Below are 21,385 nucleotides of genomic sequence, written 5' to 3'. Positions count from 1 at the left end.
GCATACTCTGAACATTGAGGAATATATGAAATATATACATGCCCACCAAGAGTGTAAGCAGAACAATACAGAAAAACAAAGAAGGACAGAATAGCAAATGAATAACAAGGTACAGAGCATGAGCAGCTGAGAACAGAAGCTTCATACCAGGCAAGACAGCCTCCTGCAGAAGTTGACCAGCTCAGCTACGTGAGGATGCCCATTTCCCACCAGATTACTGCACTGCCAAAGCCAAGAACCCTGGCATTCGATGCAGGGTACCAGCAGCTTTCAGTTATTGAAGTGCTGAGTTATTCAAATGCTTCGTGAGCAATTTTTCAGGATCTGGCTGTTACCCGTTTGCCAAGGAGCTGAAAACTGAAGCAATTCGATACAGTTTAGCTGTAGACCAGATTCAAGGAATGGTTTCTGCGTTCATAAACACACAGCAAGTTAAGTTCTGACATCAGGTATTCAGTGAATTAGGATTAATCGAGATGAACAGCGATCCATGGGGCTTGAAGAAAGTGTGGCTAAAATCAAGTAACCTGTTGTCAATTGTCAGTTCCGGTTTTTTGTTTGTTTGTTCTTAAACTCCAAAACAGAACTTGAATTAGGACATAGGAAATCCCTGTTGCACAGCTCCCTCTTCAGAGGGCACTGATCCAGCACAGGATTTCGGCAGCACATTTATAAGTCAGCAAAGGGACCTTACAGGGAAGCCATGTGCCTGTGAGCACGTTACCTTCAGGCACAGCAGAGCCCCGGTGCAAGTTTCAATTTCAGGCAGGCATCGAAATGCCCCAGAGGGGCAGGACAATGGCCTGAACCCAATTCCCAGTGCACGTACCAAGGTGTGGTGCTGTCCAAGAAACCTTTCCCAGGAATTTTTAGCAACTACCGTGCAGTCCTACTAGTGTGATTTTAGAGTTCACTTTGTACTTGCCCAGTGGCTTAACTTGTTGTGAACAATTCCCCTCCCATTCCCAAGAAGAGGATTACCGCACAATAGCCCTGGACTGAATCTTACCCATACAGATTGTTTGCCACTCATTTCTTGGTGCAGGTTCAGCTGCGCACACTGCTTAGTCAACTTGCTGCTGTGTGCCAGCCAAGGGCTGCTTTATTTCAACAAGCAACTGCAAGCTTTGTATCACTTCAGCTTACAGGATGTGGATTGTACATTTGGCAAAGACAAAATTGTTTTTACGGGAAAATAAATGACAAATTTGTTGTCAGAAACCTAGCCGGGGGAAATCAGCCGTATCAGAGGTCTGGACTGTGACCGCAAGACTGACAGGCACTGCAGCGACTCAGGCTGCCAAGAGCAAAACAGAGCCGGGACTGGAAGTGCCTGATGTGTAGCCCTGGAAGTCAGGCTGATGGGAAAGCTGCTTTCTGATCACAGACACTCTCTGATCATTGAATGGACTACAGAAATGCAGCTAAGCAAGCACTAGGATTTTGAATGTAAAGAGCAAAAGAAGAGCTGGAAACAGTGGGAACAAGTACAGCAGGTGGCAGAAAGCCCGAGACTTATGCCAGGAGACTGTTCCATAATCAAGTCTTACAGCTTGCTTGCTTAGAACAGCACGGGTGGCTCACCACCCTTTTCACCAAGAAGCTGGATTTGACTAACAACCAGGTTCTTAAAAGGATTCAAATGAGCTCTTGCTGCAGATTGGAAGTGACAGAGATCCACGCATTTGGCAGCCTAATTCTTCATCTTGAAGGGGTGAAGCACTGGCAAGGGGCTGTTTTGGAGATTAGAACACATTGCAATAATTAATTTCCCCATTCAGCTGCCTGCCCCGTAGCGAACAGTGGGCTGCTCGTTTTAATTTGGTATTAGCAAATAGACAGACCAGTTACAGGAGGCGAGTACTGCTGACAGCCCTGAGAAGCTACCCAAGAACATCCTTTCACAGATGTGATGGACTGCCTACTCCCCGCCGTGTTGCAGATTGATCCATGCAGTGGTAGACATGATGAATGGTGCAGGAGCAGGAACACTGGCACCCAGCCGCCATCCTGTTCAGGATATTTTTAGCTTCTAGTAGGAATTTGTTTTGGCAAAGGTTCTGAAATATCTTTATATCTAAACTACAGTTCTACTGTAGTATTTTAATCCAATTTAAGAGATCCCACAACTAATAAACAGTTTTGAGCCATGGGCCAAGAGATTTTTCAATACCTTCTTTTGATCCCATTATGTACTGCTACCTCTTTATAAGTATGCACCAAGCTTGGGTGTGTAGTTTGTTTTCCTCATTCCTGAAATACACCCTTACCCACCTCAGTATCTGCAGTTTCATCCAGCAGTAACAGGGAACAAGCAGCTGGAAGCACAACTTCCTGCAATCTGGGTGTGGGGAGAGCATCAAATATGAAACCGACCACATCCTACCTTCCTATCCTGGAACTGGACAGCTTTCAAAGATCACCTGGCTTAAAAGCCAGCAAGAAGATGTTTTCCTTTTGGTGCTTCTAGTGCAGTGGACTGCAATTTACCCAGGAAGCAGTACATCCCTGCAATGAAACCAGGGGTTCTCTAACACAGAATAACTCTATATGGGAGCACAAGCCAGTAGCTGACAACAGAAGTTGGAGGCAAGTTCCAAAAACTCAATTCCAAAGCTAGCAGGCTTATGGTCCTGCATTTCAGTTTGACTTCACATTCACCTCCAGGTTCTTAAACCACAATGCAAATACGGTAATAGACATATCCCCAGCTTGGTGTACGCAGAAACCAGAGAACTGCTTCATTTTCCAGCAAATAACTTAACCGTACACATCTCTCCAACTAAATCACAACAAAAGCAGTCAAACCAGTCTATGTTTTAATGGTAAAGACTGATGCCGTAACTACAAAATATATTAAAACACATAAATAAGATCCTGTAAGAAAAATTAGTGTTTCAAGGTTATACCTCTGCCTTACATAAATACCACATCTGCACTTAAACTCTGATGCTCTCTTCAAGAAGCTTCCTGTCCTTTGGCCTGCATAAATAACACTTCTTGCCTGATGGCTTAACTAAAATCCTACCTTTGCAATTACTCCACTCTACAGTGGAGCAGGGAACTGAATTAAATGCTTGTCATTTTTGGTCCAGTACCTGCCTAGTGCATGGAAACATCACCACTACACAATTGCTGTTCCTCTAGTCATTTTAAGAAGATGCTGTCCCCACACGCATTATCCTGAACAGCACATTAAAGTTGTTGCTTCTTATTGCATCCCGACAAGCAGTGATCACTTGTGTTTTAGGTTTGCCAACTGTGAATAGAAAAAAAAAAAGAAAAAACAGTTGGTTACTGAGTAAAAAAAAAAAAAGGTACAAATATTTATAAAGCTCAAAATGTAGGGGGTTCTTTCAAAAATTTTTACACAAACAGCAAAGTGCCACCTTGCCTTTTTCTTAATATATAACTAAAATCCTTTCTTTAAAGAATTTTCCATAGCTGTATTACAGGGCAGCTTAAAGGACTTGTTGAAAGGGGAATGCTATAAATCCAAAAAAAAAAAAAAAAAAACTCCTCCTCCAAAGACCTACAGAACTAGTAATAATATAAACAGCCTTGCTTAAGTTGATAGCTTTCTTCCTTTTTTTTTTAAACTAGGTTATAAATGAAGAACTTAAACACTACTTTAAAACTGTTTTTAAAATTGTGTTCACCAAAACTAGTGATTTCTATACCTGAAAACTGCTTTGAACTGTTCTTTCCAAAATATTGTGATCCCAGATTATATTGGACACTCACAGCTCATTGTCACAGGCAATCGGCTAGGACTGAGCCATGAAAGGTTACTTCCACTAATTTAGCTTCAGGGCAAGCAGCCTGAAGCCACTTAAGCAAACCAGGTGGCCTCCGAGATGCATCTTATCTGCCTCTGTGGGATCCAAGACTCCCTGTGCCCTCCAAATACATATACTTACCACGTAACCGGCCTGCCCTCTGGATTGCTTGGTTCACGGCTTTCAGATTATTCAACAGCTCAGTGTGATTGTTGCAACGAATTTTGTATTGATTTATTAAATCTCTGTTAAGATCATACAGCTCGATGTACCGTGTTTTCATGTTTTTCCTGGGGGAGCAATCAGCACAGTTAGTTGAATCTCTGGGGACAAGAAAATAATTCCTGGTCTGTCAATATAAAGGTGTAACAATGCATGGTTGTGATGGCTGCCACCGTTACCTCCATGGCTGCAGCTACAAGACAACAGACTTGTCTAGACGTGTTGGTTAACCTCATTATTTAACTGAAAAGGAAGTCTATTTTTGTAGTTACGTTCTCCAAACAGGAGATGCCACGTTCCCCAGTGAAAGTGACACTGCTCCGCAGTAGTTCAGACCTCTTTACTGTCACCCTTCACAGTCAAGGCAGGAAATTAGCAGAACACAGAAGTCAGAGTGAAGGGACTGGCACTTAAAATTTATTTCCTGGTGTTCTCAGAGGTTCACGCACCACAGACAGCTTTTAATTCCTTCTTCCCTTAATGTGTCTTTTCCAATATATCACTTTTTCAAGGTCAACTCTTCCTGCCTGCTCCATGCTAATCCCCTAACCCTGCCCTTTTGCCTTCCCCAGGCTGGTTCTCCACCTAAAGAACAAGACAAGGCTCAAAGACAGTTCATGGGGGAGCAGCCAAGGTACCAATTCTGCATGAAGAATTGTAACTGGACATCCCCCGCATCACACAAATGCTTTTGTGCTTTTCTTTGCCTGAAAAGCAAAGACTGGCTGTTCTAACCCAAATCACACAAAGCGGCAACTGCTCACATGTCTCCCAGGAGTCGCGCATCTTCTGCCTGAACCAGCATGCTGCGGATGAGGTTGGAGTGCTCAGCCATGTCAGCAGTGAGCCTCTGATTCACTGAGTGGTGCTCGTCCACCTGTCCAAGGCAAACATTCCTGAGAAAAGGCCCCCTGGTATTCGGGGCATACAGGTACACCTCAACCCAGTGTAAGAGAAAGTAACGTCCCACCTTAACCTACCTGCACCCCTAGCACCATCCTCCTTCCCCCAACCCCTGGCTGCCAGAGCAGTACCTTGTCCCACAGAAAGAAGTGCTCTGCAAAGATGCAGACCTTATGCCCTGACCCAAACCCACAGCTGTCTTCCAGACAACATATTTACATTATTCTAAACGTTCATCTGCTGGGGACCAAGACCCTGTTCCATACAACAAAGAATAAACAGAAGATTGAGGGAACACCTTTGTCCTTTGCACAGAATACACAGCACGCCACTGCTGGCTGATTTACACCAAGAAGATTAAGCAGCTTAGAGATCCTCAGCTTTTCCTCTCACACAAATGTCCCCAGTGACTGCTTAGCTACCATTTTAAAAATGCCCGATGCTTCCTCACCTTGACCAACACTTTCCTCAGCTCCTCAAAGTACGCAGGGAAATCTGCTTCCACCTGCAGATCTTCAATTGCCAGAAAGGAGGCCATTGACTGGATAATGTCACCAGCTAAATCAATATCATCCGTGCTAATTGAAATCTGTCAGAAAGGACAAGAAAGCACTTAAAGGCTCTTCCATGTCAAAATATCTCCTGAAACTGCTCAGCAGGACTGCCTCTAGAACAGATATCAAGGCTCAAAGCAGTTCACTCTAAGAGGCAAGAGTGATCCAAGAATAAGCTTTAAGGCTTGCTGGAGATAAGGAGACACCAATTTCAAAGGGGCTTTTATTTAGGCTTGGGGAAAAAAGGAATTTGTGCATACAAGGCCAGTGCAGGAGTTATGGGCAGCCCCTGGGCCTCAAATTGTGGCTTCCCACTCTGTGTGGGAACAAATACCTTCCTACAGATCTGTAGGCTAAACAATTTGCTTTGTTGAGTGGCAATGGAATTTTACCCACTAAGAGTAACACAGACTCAAAAGTTGGCAAAATCATCCCTGGAACTTGAGTACTTCCTCTGTCTGTTCAGTCCTCCTACATTTTTACAGCCTCCTCTTGGCACCACCTTTAAGTTTCACTGGTGTATAATTACATGGCTGTTCCCCTTGTCTGTGAAGTTACTCACCTCTCCGCCAGACTTGATTTTGATGAAGAGCTGACCTGCATTACGAAGGGAAGTGAAGCAAACCTGAAAGGGAGCACTCTGAAACTCTGCATCCTCCGGCAGCAAGAAGCTCTGGTTCAGCCACATAACAATCTTGCAAAAAAATAAAACGAAGAACATCAGCCGTCACCTGTGCAGAAAGTCTAGAGAGCCATGCAATGCCCCTACGTGTGCACAGGGCAGCAGGGCTCTGTTCAGGGTATCTTGGGAATTTCATTCACTAAGTTTAATCCGCTAAATGCATGTCATGAACTTGTTAGGATGGGGACAGTTGACTCCCTGCTCCTAAGCTGAATATTTGTAAGAAAATTAAATCTGACAATGTAAAACCACAGCTCAAAGTCAAAGTATAAGACCAGGCCTGGAGACATAAGACAGCTAGGAAGCAAGCTGGTTCTACTACAAGAATTTAAAGGAAAGTGTGTTTCATCTTGTTTTTTTTGTTTTGTTTTGTTGTTGTTGTTGTTTTGGTTTTTGGGTTTTTTTTTTGCTTTGGCTACTTAATGCAGGAAAGGTGACACAAATATAGCAAAGCCTCACTGATATGAGGGAAATGACCAGCTCTGATCACTACCATCCCACAGTTCAGATCTTTCAGAACCAAAAGTACAGCACCACTGCTCAGCTGCTAGGTATATGAGCCATTACCTGGGCACTGCACTGCCTTTATCCTGTTCTCTATTTATAAAATTCATCACTCACTACAGGGTTCCTGCCACTGGCATTCTATCAGTCATCACAGAGCAAACAAGATAATATCTGAAATACCTCATGATCTCAGGTCATTAGTTCCTGCAGCTGCAGGAATTCCTGAAGCTGGGAATGTCTCAAGTGAGGCAAACAAAAAACTACCAAGTCAAGCTGTAACATACAGACTGCAAAGGCTAGAAACGCAGTCCACTGCGTAATAATCTTTGCTCTTGGAAATCTCAAGCTAACTGCAAACTCTCCACTTGCTATGAAAAGCATCATCAGTAAACAGGACTAGAAATTAGGAAGCAGAGCAGAAACTCACCCTCTGTGGCCTCTCATTCATTGTACAGTTAACAAAGCTCAGCGGCTCCGTGGCTGAGTCCGGGCTGCTCAGGGCATACATGGAGAAGCGGGGAAGCTGTCTCGTCAGCTCAAAGACATGGAACTGTGTGCTGGAAGCAATCGAAAGGGAAAATACAGAGACAGTTACAAACATAACAGTGATTCACCTATTTGCAAGGGCTCCTGGTTCTTTTTTACCTGGGTATTAACATCAGCAGCTTCCAGCAATGTAACCAACTGCTTACTGCTGGAAAGCAGCTGGAAACAGTAGAAATTGGAAATTCCAGGGTTATCGCATCTCTTTACGAGATTGAATGATTCTTCCCTATTGCTTTCATTTTCCATAATCCTTCCAATGAAATATATTCTTTAGGCTTACACATTTAAGATTCCATTATGTGACTGGGTATTTTATGAGCAGCCTTGCTGAACTATTAAAAGCAGTAATAAAGACAAACAGAGGAAACAAAAAAAGGGAATTCAGTTCCTTCTGTTCTTCTGCAGTGCTTGGCCAGCACTCAAAACACACCTCCCTGTTTAGGGAAAGGATGCTGCTTCCTGAGACGCCACCAGTTCTGGCAGATGTGAGCAGGGAGAAAGTTGGTTTTTTTTTAAAGTATATATGAAGAGGAAACTGGAAAAGCGTTGTCTTGAAATCAGGCATATGCTGCTTTCTATTTGCCCCAAAGTCAAACGGGTACAGGGTTACTTTGTAGCTTGAAAGACAACACAGTGCCTCGAGGTTTGCCCAAGTATTATGGTAAGAGCTGCCACAATTCAGGCCCCTGGAGCAGCAAACCCTTAGTGCAGGCAGTCTGGATACAGCCTCTGCCTCTCGTGGCTCCCTCCAGCGACCCACAAGAAAGCACGCTTGGACAAGAAACGCTCACTGTTCCCTAAAGGCAGAGCCAGAGCACAGCCGGTCCCAGTAACTGACTGGAGCAGAGCTCAGCATAACAGTATTTTTAGGAAAGTATTCGAACTCGCCTTCCACTAACAAGAGAAGTGAGGCATCAGGGAATTAACGGTGCAATTCCCATGGGACAAGTATGAAGCCACATCACTGGTGCTTCCTGTCACACACACTTAGCTCCGGAGACCAGCAGAGTTCACAACACAAACCTCACCTGTTCCTGTAACCCACGAAGGCTTTGATGTGCAAATCCACGGGGACATCTTTGGGTGGAGTAAGGGGAACCCGAACACAACCTGAGAGGTTCTGGAGACTGGGGTGTACCACGTGGCTCTCTCCTTCAAATATGCCTTCAGCAAAGATCAGCACAGCACGGATGATTGTGTCTTAGCAACGAGAAGAAAAATTAGTTCATAAATTAACAGCCATCCTCTTGAAAAAAAAAAAACACTTTTTTTCAGAACTAAGCACAGGCAATTTCTTATACCCCTCCTCTAAATTGTTAACATATCGCAGATGACCAGCACTACCACGTCTGGATCTGACCATATCCTCAGCATACCTGGTGCTAGGTGAATAGGCTGTTTTGGGGTAGTTCCTGTCTTGCAGCTGAAATCCAGCTGCATTCATGCAACACCCTCATGAGCATGGCTGTAGAGACTTAACTGAACAGCAAGTGAGCTCAGTGCAAAGCTGCTGTGGTAGTCTCTGCGTTCCTTACACCATTTACCTATGTACCAGGTAACCCACCCATAGACAAACAAGACTGTCCATTAATTTTTGGAACAGATTTTTTAATGTTTTTTTGGTCAGCTGGTTTTTGTTTGCTTTTTATAACAAAAATTTTATTACAGAAGTGTATCCCTCTACACTGAACACTGCACTCGCTCTTTCACAGGGGAATAGCACAGTGTTCCTTTTTAATGTTTACAGTCAACACAAGGAATGTTGCAGGGATCACCAAAACTAATTTCATCCAAGTTAAATGTTAATTGGTTTGGAAAACAAAACACAAGTAGTAAATTCCAGCAAACTCCTCCCCCTTCCCCAGACCCATCAAAGGAGCAGAGGTGATTCAAAACTGTGAAAGGAGAGCAACCACAAAGGGGAAATTACAGACAATAAAGGGGAGACAGGCAAATCATCAGCTAAATATAACTAAATGTTTGCATGAATTTACATGGAAATAAATGCCAATGGTTGCAGGTTACCACTCACCATTTGTGGTGGAAATACACAGCTCCACGTGGGCAGACTGGCTGTCAGAGCCCAGATTAACTGACAGGGAGGTCTGGAGTTGGGTATTTGCTGGAATCACACCTCTCTGCCCATCAGCTTCCTTCAGTTGAGTGTTCTGTTCAGCCTGTTCCAAAACACATACCCTTCAGTATCAGAATTTCAAGATTTTCATTCAAGCAACCTAGAAAACATCTGTGTCACTTCTCTTTTCTTGCAGGAGAAGGCTGCAATACAGCAATTCCCAGACACCTCCCGTATTTATGAACAGCAGCTGGATTAGGCACGAAGCTGTGGACACTTGTGCTACGATTTGCTCAAGTGCTTCGTTGTTGATGGAGCTCAGCTCTGCACCCAAACCTCCATTCAGAAAAGCACTTTACATATATTTAACTTTAAGCAAAACTCCATGCTTTTGCTACAGTGGTTATTTACTTTTCAAACATAAGCCTGCTCTTTCCTCAAACTATTTTTCAGAGCCCTGCAATTCTGCACCTTCCCCATCAAGCCACAAGCGCGCTGTCTGTGTACCTTGGCAGTGCTCTCACACAATCCTCTCCGACTCCCCAGTTGGCTTATGTGTGGAAAATTACAATTTTCAGTCATAAGCTGATGCACGGGGCTGAACAAAACCCAGCTCCAAACCCAACTGCTCCAGTGAGCTGATGAGGCAAGGAGCATGTTACTTATTACAGAAAGAAAAGCAAGTTCTGAACTTGCACAAGGCGCGAGCCAGACACGCAAGCAGGAATCCCAGGCAGACAATCTCGCTGCTGATTGCAGGTTACAGCTCTGACTTGTCCAGGCTGCCCCACGACCTCCTCTCAGATTACAACAGATTTATAGCAATGGGAAGACAGGTTTTAGCCCTACACATTGTTTAAATAGTACCTTGGCGTTTTCCTCATAATTTCTTAATTCCAGGAGCAGATTTTGTTTCTTTTGGCTAAGTTCTCGGATCAGGTCCTGCTCAACACTTGTATCCATCAGGTTTCCTTTCATCTCCTCACCTCCTGGCAGATAGCCCCGGACTGCACAGAAACAAAACACGCAGAAAAATCTGACACCTGTAAAGAATATGCTGCCCAACTGTGTAACCCCAGTAAAAAGTTGTAGGAACACAGAAAAACACATTCAGGGTGCACAATGCCCTCCGAAAAAAGGGCTTGCTTTATTATTTGCAGGTCAATCATTCCTTTTAGATGAGAGCAAGCCAGAAAATACACTGATACACAGAACAACAATGTTCTCAATCCTACAATTGACCTCGTGTGAAAGGAAGCTAGTCCCAAACAGAACTCTAATGACAAGCATTGTGAGAATGCAGAGGCTTGCCCATACATTGTTTATTTTTGTATTACAATTTAGTAATTATTAATATTATTTACTATTACTATTTAGTAGTGCCTTTTTTATTAATTAGTTTTTGTTTATTCTTTATTTTTAGCCCTGCCTAAAGGCTCCAGCCTAAAGGGATCCCCACTGTGCCAAGGTTTACGACAGACACATCAGAAGAGCATGATCATGTTCCGTGACATTAACCTACATAGCTCTGCTGCAGGATACTGCATTGAACATCCCCCTTCTGTAAGCCTGGGAAAAGGGTTTAAATGCTGAAGCCAAAGTCCAGCACTTCCCAGCAGCCTGTGATTAAGAGAGACGGAAAAACACTGTGTTATTTAACAAGGACAGGCTTTTGTTCCAATGGGTTGTGCCAGACCTGTTTGTCTCAGGTCAGTGAAGCCAAGCAGTTGGATAATCACACCAGTGCCTTTCCTGGAGCCATCATGTATGCCTGTAAATTCATGCTGAACTTATTTAAATAACCTACAATCATATCTGTTTCCAGTCACAGTAACCAGGTCTCACTGCCTGAAAGTCTGGTGGGACAAATCCACCAGTTCTACAGTCTCAGAAGAGCATTTTCCAGGAAACTGTTGACATCCAAAATTTCTAATACAATTAACCACTCATCTTTTGAACAAAACCAAAACGCACACACCTTAAGCTCTCTAACCCCCTTTACCACTGTTAAGCAACCCAAGAATTATCACATATTTCCCATATATTGATCTTTCATAATGTTGCCTGAAAAATCATGGTCTTTACTGAGCATGTTCCTCTTTGCATTATTAGGAAGGGACATCTTCTATTAGGCAAACAAATTTTGATGGCTTCTTGGATCATAATGAAATGCACACTGATTATCACAGAGAAGGTGATATTCAAAATCCTGTTTGCAGATAGCCTAACACAAAATTCCCTTAACTTCACACAAAGCAAAGGGAATTTGGCACACAAAAATGCCTGTGGAACCGAAACAACGGTTGGGTAATCTGAGATGACGTGATGTGCCTGATATCACTGTGTGTTAAATTAGTATCCTGAACAATGCTCTTACCTTCACCATCAACTGAACAGCAGATTAACTGGGTGCTCCCGTCCATCCTGTAATCCCCCTCCACCACACCTGCAATCGAGGAGGCAAAGTTGTCCTTAAAGATGACCTCCCCTGTTCGGTCACTGCGCGCATCAACCTGGAACAGCAAAGAGTTCCAAGACACAGCATGAACAATAAGCTAGCTCCAAAATAAATGCCACGCCATACTCTGGGTTGTTAACTGAAAGCCAGCTCCACTCATGGAACTGCAGATGGATGAACCTGCAGTTCCGCTGATCAGAATGCTCCAGATGAAAAATATGTTATCAAATGACCTCTAGACAGACTCAGCCAGAAGGGACTGCTCTTCAGAGATGCTTCCCAAAGTTACAAACAACAGGAAGAAAAAAAGTTGTCTGCAAGCCTGCACAGGGAAGGTTGTGCACATGTTGATACACCAACAATGGGACTAAACTGTAAATAATCTTAATGCAGTATTTACAGTCTCTTATTTGCTGTCCTTGACTGATGAACTATCTTTATGCACATGTCACAACCTTTAGTTATCTTTCAAGAGAGAGGGATGGAGAGGGGAGCTCAGGTCTGAGCAGTGTGTCTCTTCCAAAGCATGGGACCAACATTACTCTTTCTAGGAGCTAGGGACTGTTTCAGACCAACAAGCAGGGTAGAGACTGCCAGTTGAAAAGAACAGAAAAAGGAGTACAGCAAGGAGAGGTTCTCTCTTTAATGATGTTATACACCTAATCCAACATAAATTACAACATAACTGGGCTCTAGACTGCCAGCTTGATATGAAGTTAATTAAATTCCTCCAGGCTAATGAGAGTAATGAGAGGTGCTACGAAAGAAGCACAGATTTACCAAAAAAAAATTTGCAAGCTGTGTCCAAGAGAGATTTGGCAGCTAGAACAGTCATTTCTGGCAAAGGGAAATACCAAGCAACAGGCTTAAGAGACTAGACTGAGCTGTATAGCATGCCTTTACATAGGATTAAATAATACTTTGATGGATTTACTCTAATCCTGCCACAGTCAAGACCGACGCCGTTCTCCTCTTACATAACCACTCCTTTTTTCCCCTGTAGTTTGAGAACATTCAGGGTACACGGCAGATTATTAGCATGCGCCCAAGACACAGCCGAAAAGAGACACTTGAGATCTGTAGGATGTGGCATATGAACTCTGCTACTATAGAAACAACTTGCCACACCTTAGCAATTGACTCTGAAGCAAGCAGAGAAAGATTTTCTCTGACTGATCTTGCATTTGGCACAGGATTCGCCAGACAAAGTAGGTTTACTACCATAATTCTTCAGCGCTCACTTTTCAACAGTCTTTTAATATTTTGTCTGTTCTACTTCAGAAAATTGAACAGCCTTGTTAAAACACAGCTTCCAGATTTACACCTCCTCGTTTTCCCCCCTTATGAGCTCACCTTCCCATTGGACCAGCCAGTGATCAACTCGCACACACCATCGGAGTTGAGGTCAAACGCATGTATGCTCATTGCGTGGTTCTTAGACTGAGGACAGAAAACAAAGAACAAACTACAATGGGCTATGTTCTCTAATTTGCACATGCTTGATACGTGCAAGACACTGAAGAATGAGTCCACAGAAAGGAACAGAAAAATGTCTCTTAAAAGGAAGTTATAGCATCACTATCTGCAAGATCACACACATCTTTGAAATCTTCGCTCTTGCATTGTGAATCTAGTCCACTGCTCTCAAAGAGCCTGATTTTTCCCTTGAATAATTTTCATCCAAGCAGATGATTAGAATTCAGAAAGTATAAAAAAACAGATTTTATAGAAAAAAGTATCAGTTTCAACATTTTCCTAAAATGAGACCACTGAGGAAAGCCATTAACCTCTTCCTGCCACCTCCCAAGGAATCCTTATTGCTATTGAATAGGCTGTTCTAATCTGTGCTATATTAAGAATATTAAAATGAAAGCTCTTCCCAATAGTGATTTGCTACAGCAGCTCATTGCTTTTGATGTAGAAAAATTAGCTTTGAACATATACAATGCAAGATGAATTCAGTCTTTGAAAAAGAGTTTATTGATTCAACAATGCAGCCAGAGGCATTTTCTAACAAATAGTTCACATTTCGCTGTTGGATCTCTGTTCCTTAAGTGACCCTGCAAAGCTGAAGCCTCCCCAGATGTATGGTTTTACCAGTGCTGTTAAAGTCATCATCAGTAGTCCCAAAAGTGCTGAAGGAACTGATATGTTACTAATTTTGCATGCATCTATAAAAATGGGTAGATTTTGTAATGACAAAATTACATTAATTGCTATGCTCAGAAGAAAATTTCAAATTCTTCTGAGGAGTTTTGGTGTTACCAGAACGACCAGAGATTAGCCAACAAATCCTCACAAGAATTCAAACTTTACGTGATGACATCCCAGCACTGGACTAACCTTAATCCTCCAGTAGCGGGCTGTCTTGTCGTAAACTCCGACTGTCCCGTTAGAAAGAGCATAGCCAAAGCGACTGCCGTACATGGGGCTAAGTGCTGTAACAGTCTTGTGGGGGAAAGGGAAAGGGGGAGAGAGAGAGAAAAAATACATGAATCAGGCAGGACACATCTACTTCAGCATCTTCAAGTACCAGAGAACAGACTATACGCCATCTCTATCACATGAACTGTACATTAATTGAAATTTAATTGTAAGTCTACTGTACGGAGCACTAAATATTGAAATAACTATTTTTAAAACTCAGTTTAACATCACCAAAGGCCTTGTAGGATTTCCCCACACAAGCTGCATTGCCAATGTTAACATACAGTTCAGCAAAGATTGCAGAATTGCCCTCAAACTGTCTTTGATCAAATATTTACTACCACAATCAGCAGCCCAACCGCTCACAGGATTCCTGTGGTCATCAGTGCTAATACATTGCCACTGAAAACCTGTTCCACGCACACAACACTCCTTAAATCTTCAGGACCTGAGGATGCCAAGAAGTTCAACACGACACAGGCTGGGAAAGCCGTAGAGGTATTGGTAGAAAACCTTTGCCTAAGATTAGCAAGATAAAAATTAACAGCTCCCACAGTTGGAGTTTTTCAGGAAGACAATTACAACAGCGGGCTAGGTATTACCTGAATAAGCAACAGCTCCAGGAAAAGACCTGAGAGCCACAACCCAGATCATTTCTCCCTCCTTTTGAGAACCATTACCTCACAGTTCTTCACTGAGCAAGGTCTCTCAGTGCTTGGACACACAGCCTTTTTCCATGCACAAACACTAGAGATTTTAATGTTGGGAGGAACAAGCACAAGAGTCTGTCTGTTCTCCCATACAAGGTAGCTCATGAGATTTCCTTAAAATTAAATCCTTCTTGAACTCCAGAACTTCTCTAGAAACCAGACCTTCTTGTTGTGAAGAGTCCCAGTGAAACCGAATCCACCCCTGCCTCTGCTGAAGTCACAGAGAAGGTAACAATCATCCCCATCGTTTAGCATGTGCACCTGAGTGTCTGCTTTCAGGCTACAGCCACTCCACATTGCTATGCGCGGTGTCCTTAATCAGAGCCCTTGGCAACAATTGAGTCTTACAGGCGGGTGTCTGCACACAGTCATGAAAGCAACATGTAAGCTGCATTAAACTCAGCTGACTGTGCTCCCGGATTTTTTGCTACAGAGCATGGTTTCCAAACCTGTCACTATTCCCTCTTGTGGACGTTCTCCAAAGCCTTTCCCAAGTAACAGCAGCTTCCAAATTGTGAGCACCCTGCGAGGACAGAAGACCCCAGCAACAGACAAAAAGTCACAGAGGTAGCAATACTCTCTGTACGCCCAAAGTGTGCATTTATAAATTCAAGAATCAGCCTTTGTGATCTCACTTTCATCAGAAGAAGCAATTGAACACAGAAAATGCAAACTACTCGAATCTTCGAAGATGTGCACGATGTGCAAAGCCACCGTCTCCTGAAATTGCCTTCTTAAAAGGAAAGGTTTAGGTGCAGCTGTGCCCTTTCAAATTAGAACAATAAGACTGTAACAGGCCTCCTAAGGCTCTACAGGTGTGAATTTGAAACAACCCTACTGTAGATCTGGAAACAAACCATATATGAGAGTGATGGACCATTCACTTCCCCTTCACTGGAAATCCCAACATGACTCTGGATTGGTTATTGCACAGATGGTGGGATGTATTCTATGTTATGCCCCGTTCTAATTCTATCAATATTAACAGCTCCTTTTCCTGGAACACTGCCCTCATTCATCTTTAAGAGCTCTTTCTAAGTCGTGTAATAGCTAACTAAGCCTTTTAGTCCTAACTCTGGCAGCAAGGAGTCCTCAGATCTTCAAGGACAAAGGTTGTACTCCAGGCACTACAAAAGTGCAGCCCTCTTTGTGCAGCCAGTGTACGACCAACTGCAATACTAACCTCCAGTTTTGCCTGGGTGGTCCCCTTGTACCCAGCCACACACCATGTGGAAACACACAGGGACAAGTTGTCCCATCGTGATTCTGTCAACACTTTTGAGGAAAACAGTAGCAGAAGACGTCCTGTTGCTCAAGAGGCACTAAGAGCTTCGGTCAGTGGGATCCTTCCCGGAACCACAATCACCTTTGGACAGGGCCCTGCTTTTCAGCCAGACAACAGTTACTTTCCTTTGTCTGGTTAAAGGTTTGTAAACAAATAAAAAAGCAAGAAACCCCGTGCAAGTGTTATTAAAGATGTTGTTAAACCCTAACTTTTGCAATGACAGCAGTCATTGCCCGTGCCAAATCGTTAAGTAACTATTTAACTACACAATACATTTGAACCAGAGTAACAAGAAACGCTTTATAGTACACAACATTTTCAACCTCATCTGCGATTATAATAAACGTTAGCTAGAAGTGATTTACCTCTGTTTCTGACATTTCTGCCACGATCTCATCTTCTTTAAATACTCGGATATCAAAATCTTCAGAGCCAACAAGAAGCTACAAAAATAATGAAATCTACCTTAAAAATGCTTAATCGAGGCAAGGAAATAAAAAACACAGACTGTTGTACGGAGAAAGCAAATAAATATTCCAAGTCCAGCGACGGAGAGGTTTCAACAGCAATAGGAAATGTTGCCAGCAGAACAAAGGGCACCCTCTGTCAAGACAAGCTTTCAGAAGTCCCCCATTGATCGAGTACCAGTCACGCTTTTTTGGCAAGTTGTACTCTACAAAAGCATACTGAAACATCTGGGGTAGGAATGAGAAAAGATACTTTGGAGCATCAGGGCTATGCTCTTTTCTTGCTGTTATAATTTGTAACTACAATTATACACACCAAAATACTGCATTGCCTGTGCTGGAGCAGGGGGCGTACAGCTCAGTTCTGACTTACTACAAACAGCTGGAAAACCTTTCACTGACCAGCCAGCCCTCATGTAAACGCTCAAACCCAATGAATCCAAGTAACCATCACTGCCTCTCCTACAAACAGTGGCTGCCACTACCACAAAGCAAGGGCAAACTGGGCTTTAGCTTGATGTAAATGATTACACAAATAGGACATCAGCAGTCAGTCAGGTCTTCTGCATTCTCACTCCTTATCATCTCTGTATTTATTAGCTCGTTTCCTACTTCCTAGGTTTGAGCAGGTAGAAGGTATTAACTGAAAAGGAGGTCCCATGGAAAAGCTCTTTCTAAGGATGGTGGCAAGCCATGACTTCTGTTTTACAAATTGAAAAAGCAAGGAACAGTTCTGCACCCATATAAACAATGACAGAAACTGAATTATAAATCAAAGTTTAAAACTCGGTAGTGCCTTTCCCCACTGGAACCGATGAGCCTGCCATCTTTACTTGGCAGAACGGATGCAAACACATACTGAAGTTGGATTTAAAAAAAAAAAAAAAGCAAGACTTTTCTTCTTCCAAGGTGAAGGTGCTTCAGATTATGACAAACTAAATTACACAAGCCTAAGCTTACTTTAGCTATTGAAATAATTTATAGCAAATAAAATTGTAAGTGGTAGAGATTTCTTGACAAGCCATGACTCCACCATCTAGCAGCAACCAGCTAAATGCACAGAAAGCCAAATCAGTTACTAGTAACCCTGCATCCCATAGAGGTGCTTAGAAGATGCTTTACTAATTTGATTTTATTGAAGTTGTCCACCTCAGTGACTTTCATCCCCCTGGACTCAAACGTGAAAAAGCAAGGAAAAACTCCCCCTCTGGCCCCCAAGTCTCTGACACTGTTTACTTTCTCACATCTTGCCAACGTAACATCCTAAGACAGTGACTTGAACGAATCAGTTTTGTTAGCTATTAAATGACCGAAGTCTAGTCACACAGGTCTAAAATTCGGTCTATTTTAAATGTAGATGTATTTTCACTGGGGGAAGAACAGAAATGAAGCTAGCACACCGACTTACCAGATAAAACAAACCAACAAAAAAAATTAACAGGTGTTTTTGTGCATTTTCTCAGTATTTCAGTTGTAAACCAGATGCAGTTTCACATAAACCACAGCTTAAAAAAAAAATCATGTAGATAATTAAGAGTAAAAAGAACCCAAAAAATCTCATAAAACGCATGCTAGGCTAACTGGCCATGTAAGTTGGTTGGTTAAGGCATCCAACCCTGCCTAGCTCAAAGCAGCAACAGATTATACCAACTGCTGAGAATGAACCTTTGTCAAGCAGAAAAAAAGAACAAAAAAAGCACTTAGAAGCCCAAGTGCAAAACATTTACAGATAGTGCCACAGATCAGTTTCCCTGTTTTCTCACAGAAGGCAAGAACCTTTATCCACTGCCTCCGCTTTCTATAATCATCATCCTTTCTATAACCATTTCTTTAAAATGCCCTAAAAGAAGCTGCGCTGAAATTGACTGTAAAACCTGCAAGATTTTCTGTTTCCTAAAGATCCCAATCAAACAAAGGGTCTGTACCAGCACAGCAGCTATAAGAAACACCAAAGATGTAGAGGCCATTTACATGTCACTATAAACATGATAGTTCAAGGAAACATCACAAATGAGGATTTTCTGGGAATTCAAGAGAAGATCTTAAATTAATTCTGATTAAAACTGGAAGATGACAAAGTAAGTACTTGTAGTGTGGTGACTTAACAGATTATTTATTTGCATCTGAAGCATACTAGGAAGCCATTCGTTTTTCTTTAAAATTCATGTTTATACCCATGATCCTTCAATTCACACAGGATGGAAGAATATTTACAAAAACAGAAAATGCCACCTAAATTCACAATGTCATCCATCCATTGCAGTCTGTGTGATTAGAACAGCAGCTGTTTCCTATCATTTGTCTCACATCCTATCAGCAAGATGCATGTCACTATTTTCATTTTAAATCCGAAAAGTAAGGAACATACTATTTCCTCACATCACTGTGGAGAAGAAACAGGGAGAATGGAGGCAAAGACAGACTCTGTGATTTTGGCAATCACAAGTGAAGTGCTTCACAGCACAGCTTTTTAAGGGCTCACTTTCACGTGTAAGATGCTTGCAAGTTGTACCTCTGCCACTTAAGAAAATATTTATAAACATATTCAAAAAATATGACTGAAACAGATGCCTTGCAACTGATGATCAGAGACATTTCATTGTATTTCCCCTGTATTTCTGGTGTGGTTCAAAAAAACATGAGAGAAGTTTCCATTACAGCTGGCCACCTATTCACCAAGGCAAGGCAGGAATACTGTGAAGCCCCCAAACATGCCTCGTTTCACACATTCCAAGTAGTGCCAGAGAGCAGGGCTGCTCCCCGTATGTGGATTGAGCAATGGTGCCTGGTTCTGCCAGACTGGAGCCTGAAAAAGGGACAGCTTCCCCACAGGGATCACTTTCACTGGTAGTATGTCAGTTGTATTTGATAATTCACTTTTTTTTTCCTACCACTATAAGACCACAATAACAGCTGAATTCATGTGTAAGTGGTTACAAACAAACCTCGGTTTTGCCATCACCATCAAAGTCGCACAGCGCTAATGAACGAACGTTGTCTCCAGTAACCTAAAACGAGAAAGACCATCTTCAACACTGATAGCTGTCAGAAGCTACATTTTTCTCATCTCAGCTGCAATGAGCGCAGTCAAGTACTTGAGTAACATCTGAATGCGCTAAATACATGGTCAAACACACACAGTTTAAGCTCGGAAATAAATTAAGAAAGATCTTCTCTGTTCAACAACTAAATTAACATATATATTAAAAAAAATCCATAGCAATTAGTGCCACCAAACGAATCTTTTAACAATATCAAAAGCATTTATGTGTAGCCCTACCGTCCAAAAAAGGTCATTTCCTTCGTAATCAAAGCCCTGCAGGGCACAGTTTCCGCCAATAATAGCAAGTGGAGATGCAATATCTCCCAGCTTTCCAAGAACTATTGCATTGGCTCCATCTGAAACCTACAGAGAAACATTAAAGGGAAACGAAACAAAACAAATAACGTGACATCAGAGCATACAAATTAAAAACGCTTCCAATGTTACCACATTTGTCTCCTTTCTAGCAGTGCCAGAGTCTTGCAATGGAACCTGGGTGTGTGTTCCCCTCCCACTTTGTGGATGCAGTTACAGCGGGGTTGTCATAAGGCAAGACAAAACTGACAACCACCATTTCTGAAAGGGGCTAATGATAAACCATACATGAAGTCGGGCCCACTGGCTAATTAGGGAGGTTATAAAGCCAAGAATTAAGGTGTTTTGACTAGTTATGCATGTGTTGACAATTAACCTTCTACTATGAACGGAGAAGTTGTGCTGTCATGTAAATCCAAGACCTCTTCAAGTTTTTCTTTATGTTTTCTGATTCCTTGCTAAAACCCACAATTCCTGTCACTACCCATGACCTGGGCAGATTAGGGTGAAAAAATGAGCTTAGCTGAGCTCTAGACACCTAGTAGAATTTCTAAGTTTTGCCTTGCTAGGTTGATGTGTTATGAAAACGTGCTCTCCCTCACACACACGTGGGTATACATCCTATTAATGCTTTGCTCTCCCTCACACGTACGTGGGTACACATCCTATTAACGCTTTGTTCCCCCACACACATACACATCCTATTAATGCCTTATTTTTTGAAATATTCCTGATATTCTAAAGGGAAGGGGTTCTGAATACAGCGATATAAGGAACGCAAAGGCCAGAAGCGCAACTAACTGACCCTATGTGCTAAGCGTGACCTGCAGAACGCCAGGACAGCCCTGCGGAGGCACCAAGGGAAGGCAGAAAGCTAACTCGCCTCTCTGTAAAACAAGTCCGAGTTGTTGTACACATCGTACGCCAGCAGGCTGGTGGCGGTGCCCACCAGCAGGCAGTCGGCGGCCGGCTGCGGGCGCAGCGGCCCGGCGCTCAGGCAGGAGATGCCCTGGTTGATGTTGAGGAGCGAGACGGCGGCGTCCTGGCTGCTCGGCACCATGCGGCTCGGGCCGGGCCGGTGGCCGTGGCCGTGCGGGCTGTGGACGAAGACCTGCGGGGAGCCGGGGGCAGCGCGCCGTGAGGGAGCGCCCGGCGCCGCCCCGCGCCCCGCCGCCCCGCCGTTACCTTCCCCGCCTGGGTGGCGGCCGCCAGGCACGGGTGGGTCCCGTCGAAGCGGCCCAGCGCCACGGTGCGGGGCAGGATCTTGTGGCTCAGCTTCAGCGTGAACACGGGCACCAGCATGGCGGCGGCGGCGGGACGGGGACCGGCACCGGGACGAGGACCGGCACCGGGACCGGCACCGCGAGGCCTAAGCCTGGGCCTGGCGCCGCCCGCGCACGGCGCCGCGTCACG

General features: G+C 43.3%; 2 protein-coding genes across 3 annotated transcripts in view; one reads left to right on the top strand and one right to left on the bottom strand.

Annotated features, from left to right (window-relative positions):
- The window catches only part of OGFOD1 (2-oxoglutarate and iron dependent oxygenase domain containing 1), a 23,496-nt gene extending 10,962 nt beyond the window's left edge, over positions 1-12,534 (top strand). The window contains exon 15 of the transcript XR_005823538.1: positions 12,524-12,534. The gene's annotated coding sequence lies outside the window, so the exon portion shown is untranslated. The remainder of the gene's footprint in view (positions 1-12,523) is intronic.
- Positions 2,806-21,385, bottom strand: BBS2 (Bardet-Biedl syndrome 2). Of its 2 annotated transcripts, XM_040570822.1 has the most exons (17): positions 21,158-21,385; positions 20,856-21,083; positions 19,895-20,020; positions 19,560-19,622; positions 16,513-16,590; positions 14,069-14,173; positions 13,079-13,165; positions 11,645-11,780; positions 10,135-10,274; positions 9,226-9,370; positions 8,222-8,393; positions 7,075-7,204; positions 6,021-6,152; positions 5,356-5,493; positions 4,766-4,878; positions 3,921-4,069; positions 2,806-3,259 (listed from the first exon to the last, which is right to left on the bottom strand). In XM_040570822.1, exons 1-17 carry the CDS (start codon positions 21,272-21,274, stop codon positions 3,153-3,155), a joined length of 2,166 nt encoding a protein of 721 aa, XP_040426756.1. In that variant the 5' UTR covers positions 21,275-21,385; the 3' UTR covers positions 2,806-3,152. The 2 variants fall into 2 exon arrangements, with proteins under 2 accessions (XP_040426756.1, XP_040426757.1); XM_040570823.1 differs by lacking the exon at positions 20,856-21,083.

The sequence above is a fragment of the Cygnus olor genome, chromosome 12, assembly GCF_009769625.2.
Source record: "Cygnus olor isolate bCygOlo1 chromosome 12, bCygOlo1.pri.v2, whole genome shotgun sequence".
Lineage (NCBI taxonomy): Eukaryota > Metazoa > Chordata > Aves > Anseriformes > Anatidae > Cygnus > Cygnus olor.
This window is presented reverse-complemented; position numbering and strand designations above follow the sequence as displayed.

Coding starts and splice junctions, on each gene's coding strand:
- BBS2 (XM_040570822.1), bottom strand. CDS start 21,274: ATGCTGGTGCCCGTGTTCACGCTGAAGCTGAGCCACAAGATCCTGCCC. Junction 16,591..19,559: donor ATGGTGATGGCAAAACCGAG/GTTTGTTTGTAA, acceptor TTATTTTTGTAG/CTTCTTGTTGGCTCTGAAGA. Junction 9,371..10,134: donor ATTATGAGGAAAACGCCAAG/GTACTATTTAAA, acceptor GTTTTGGAACAG/GCTGAACAGAACACTCAACT.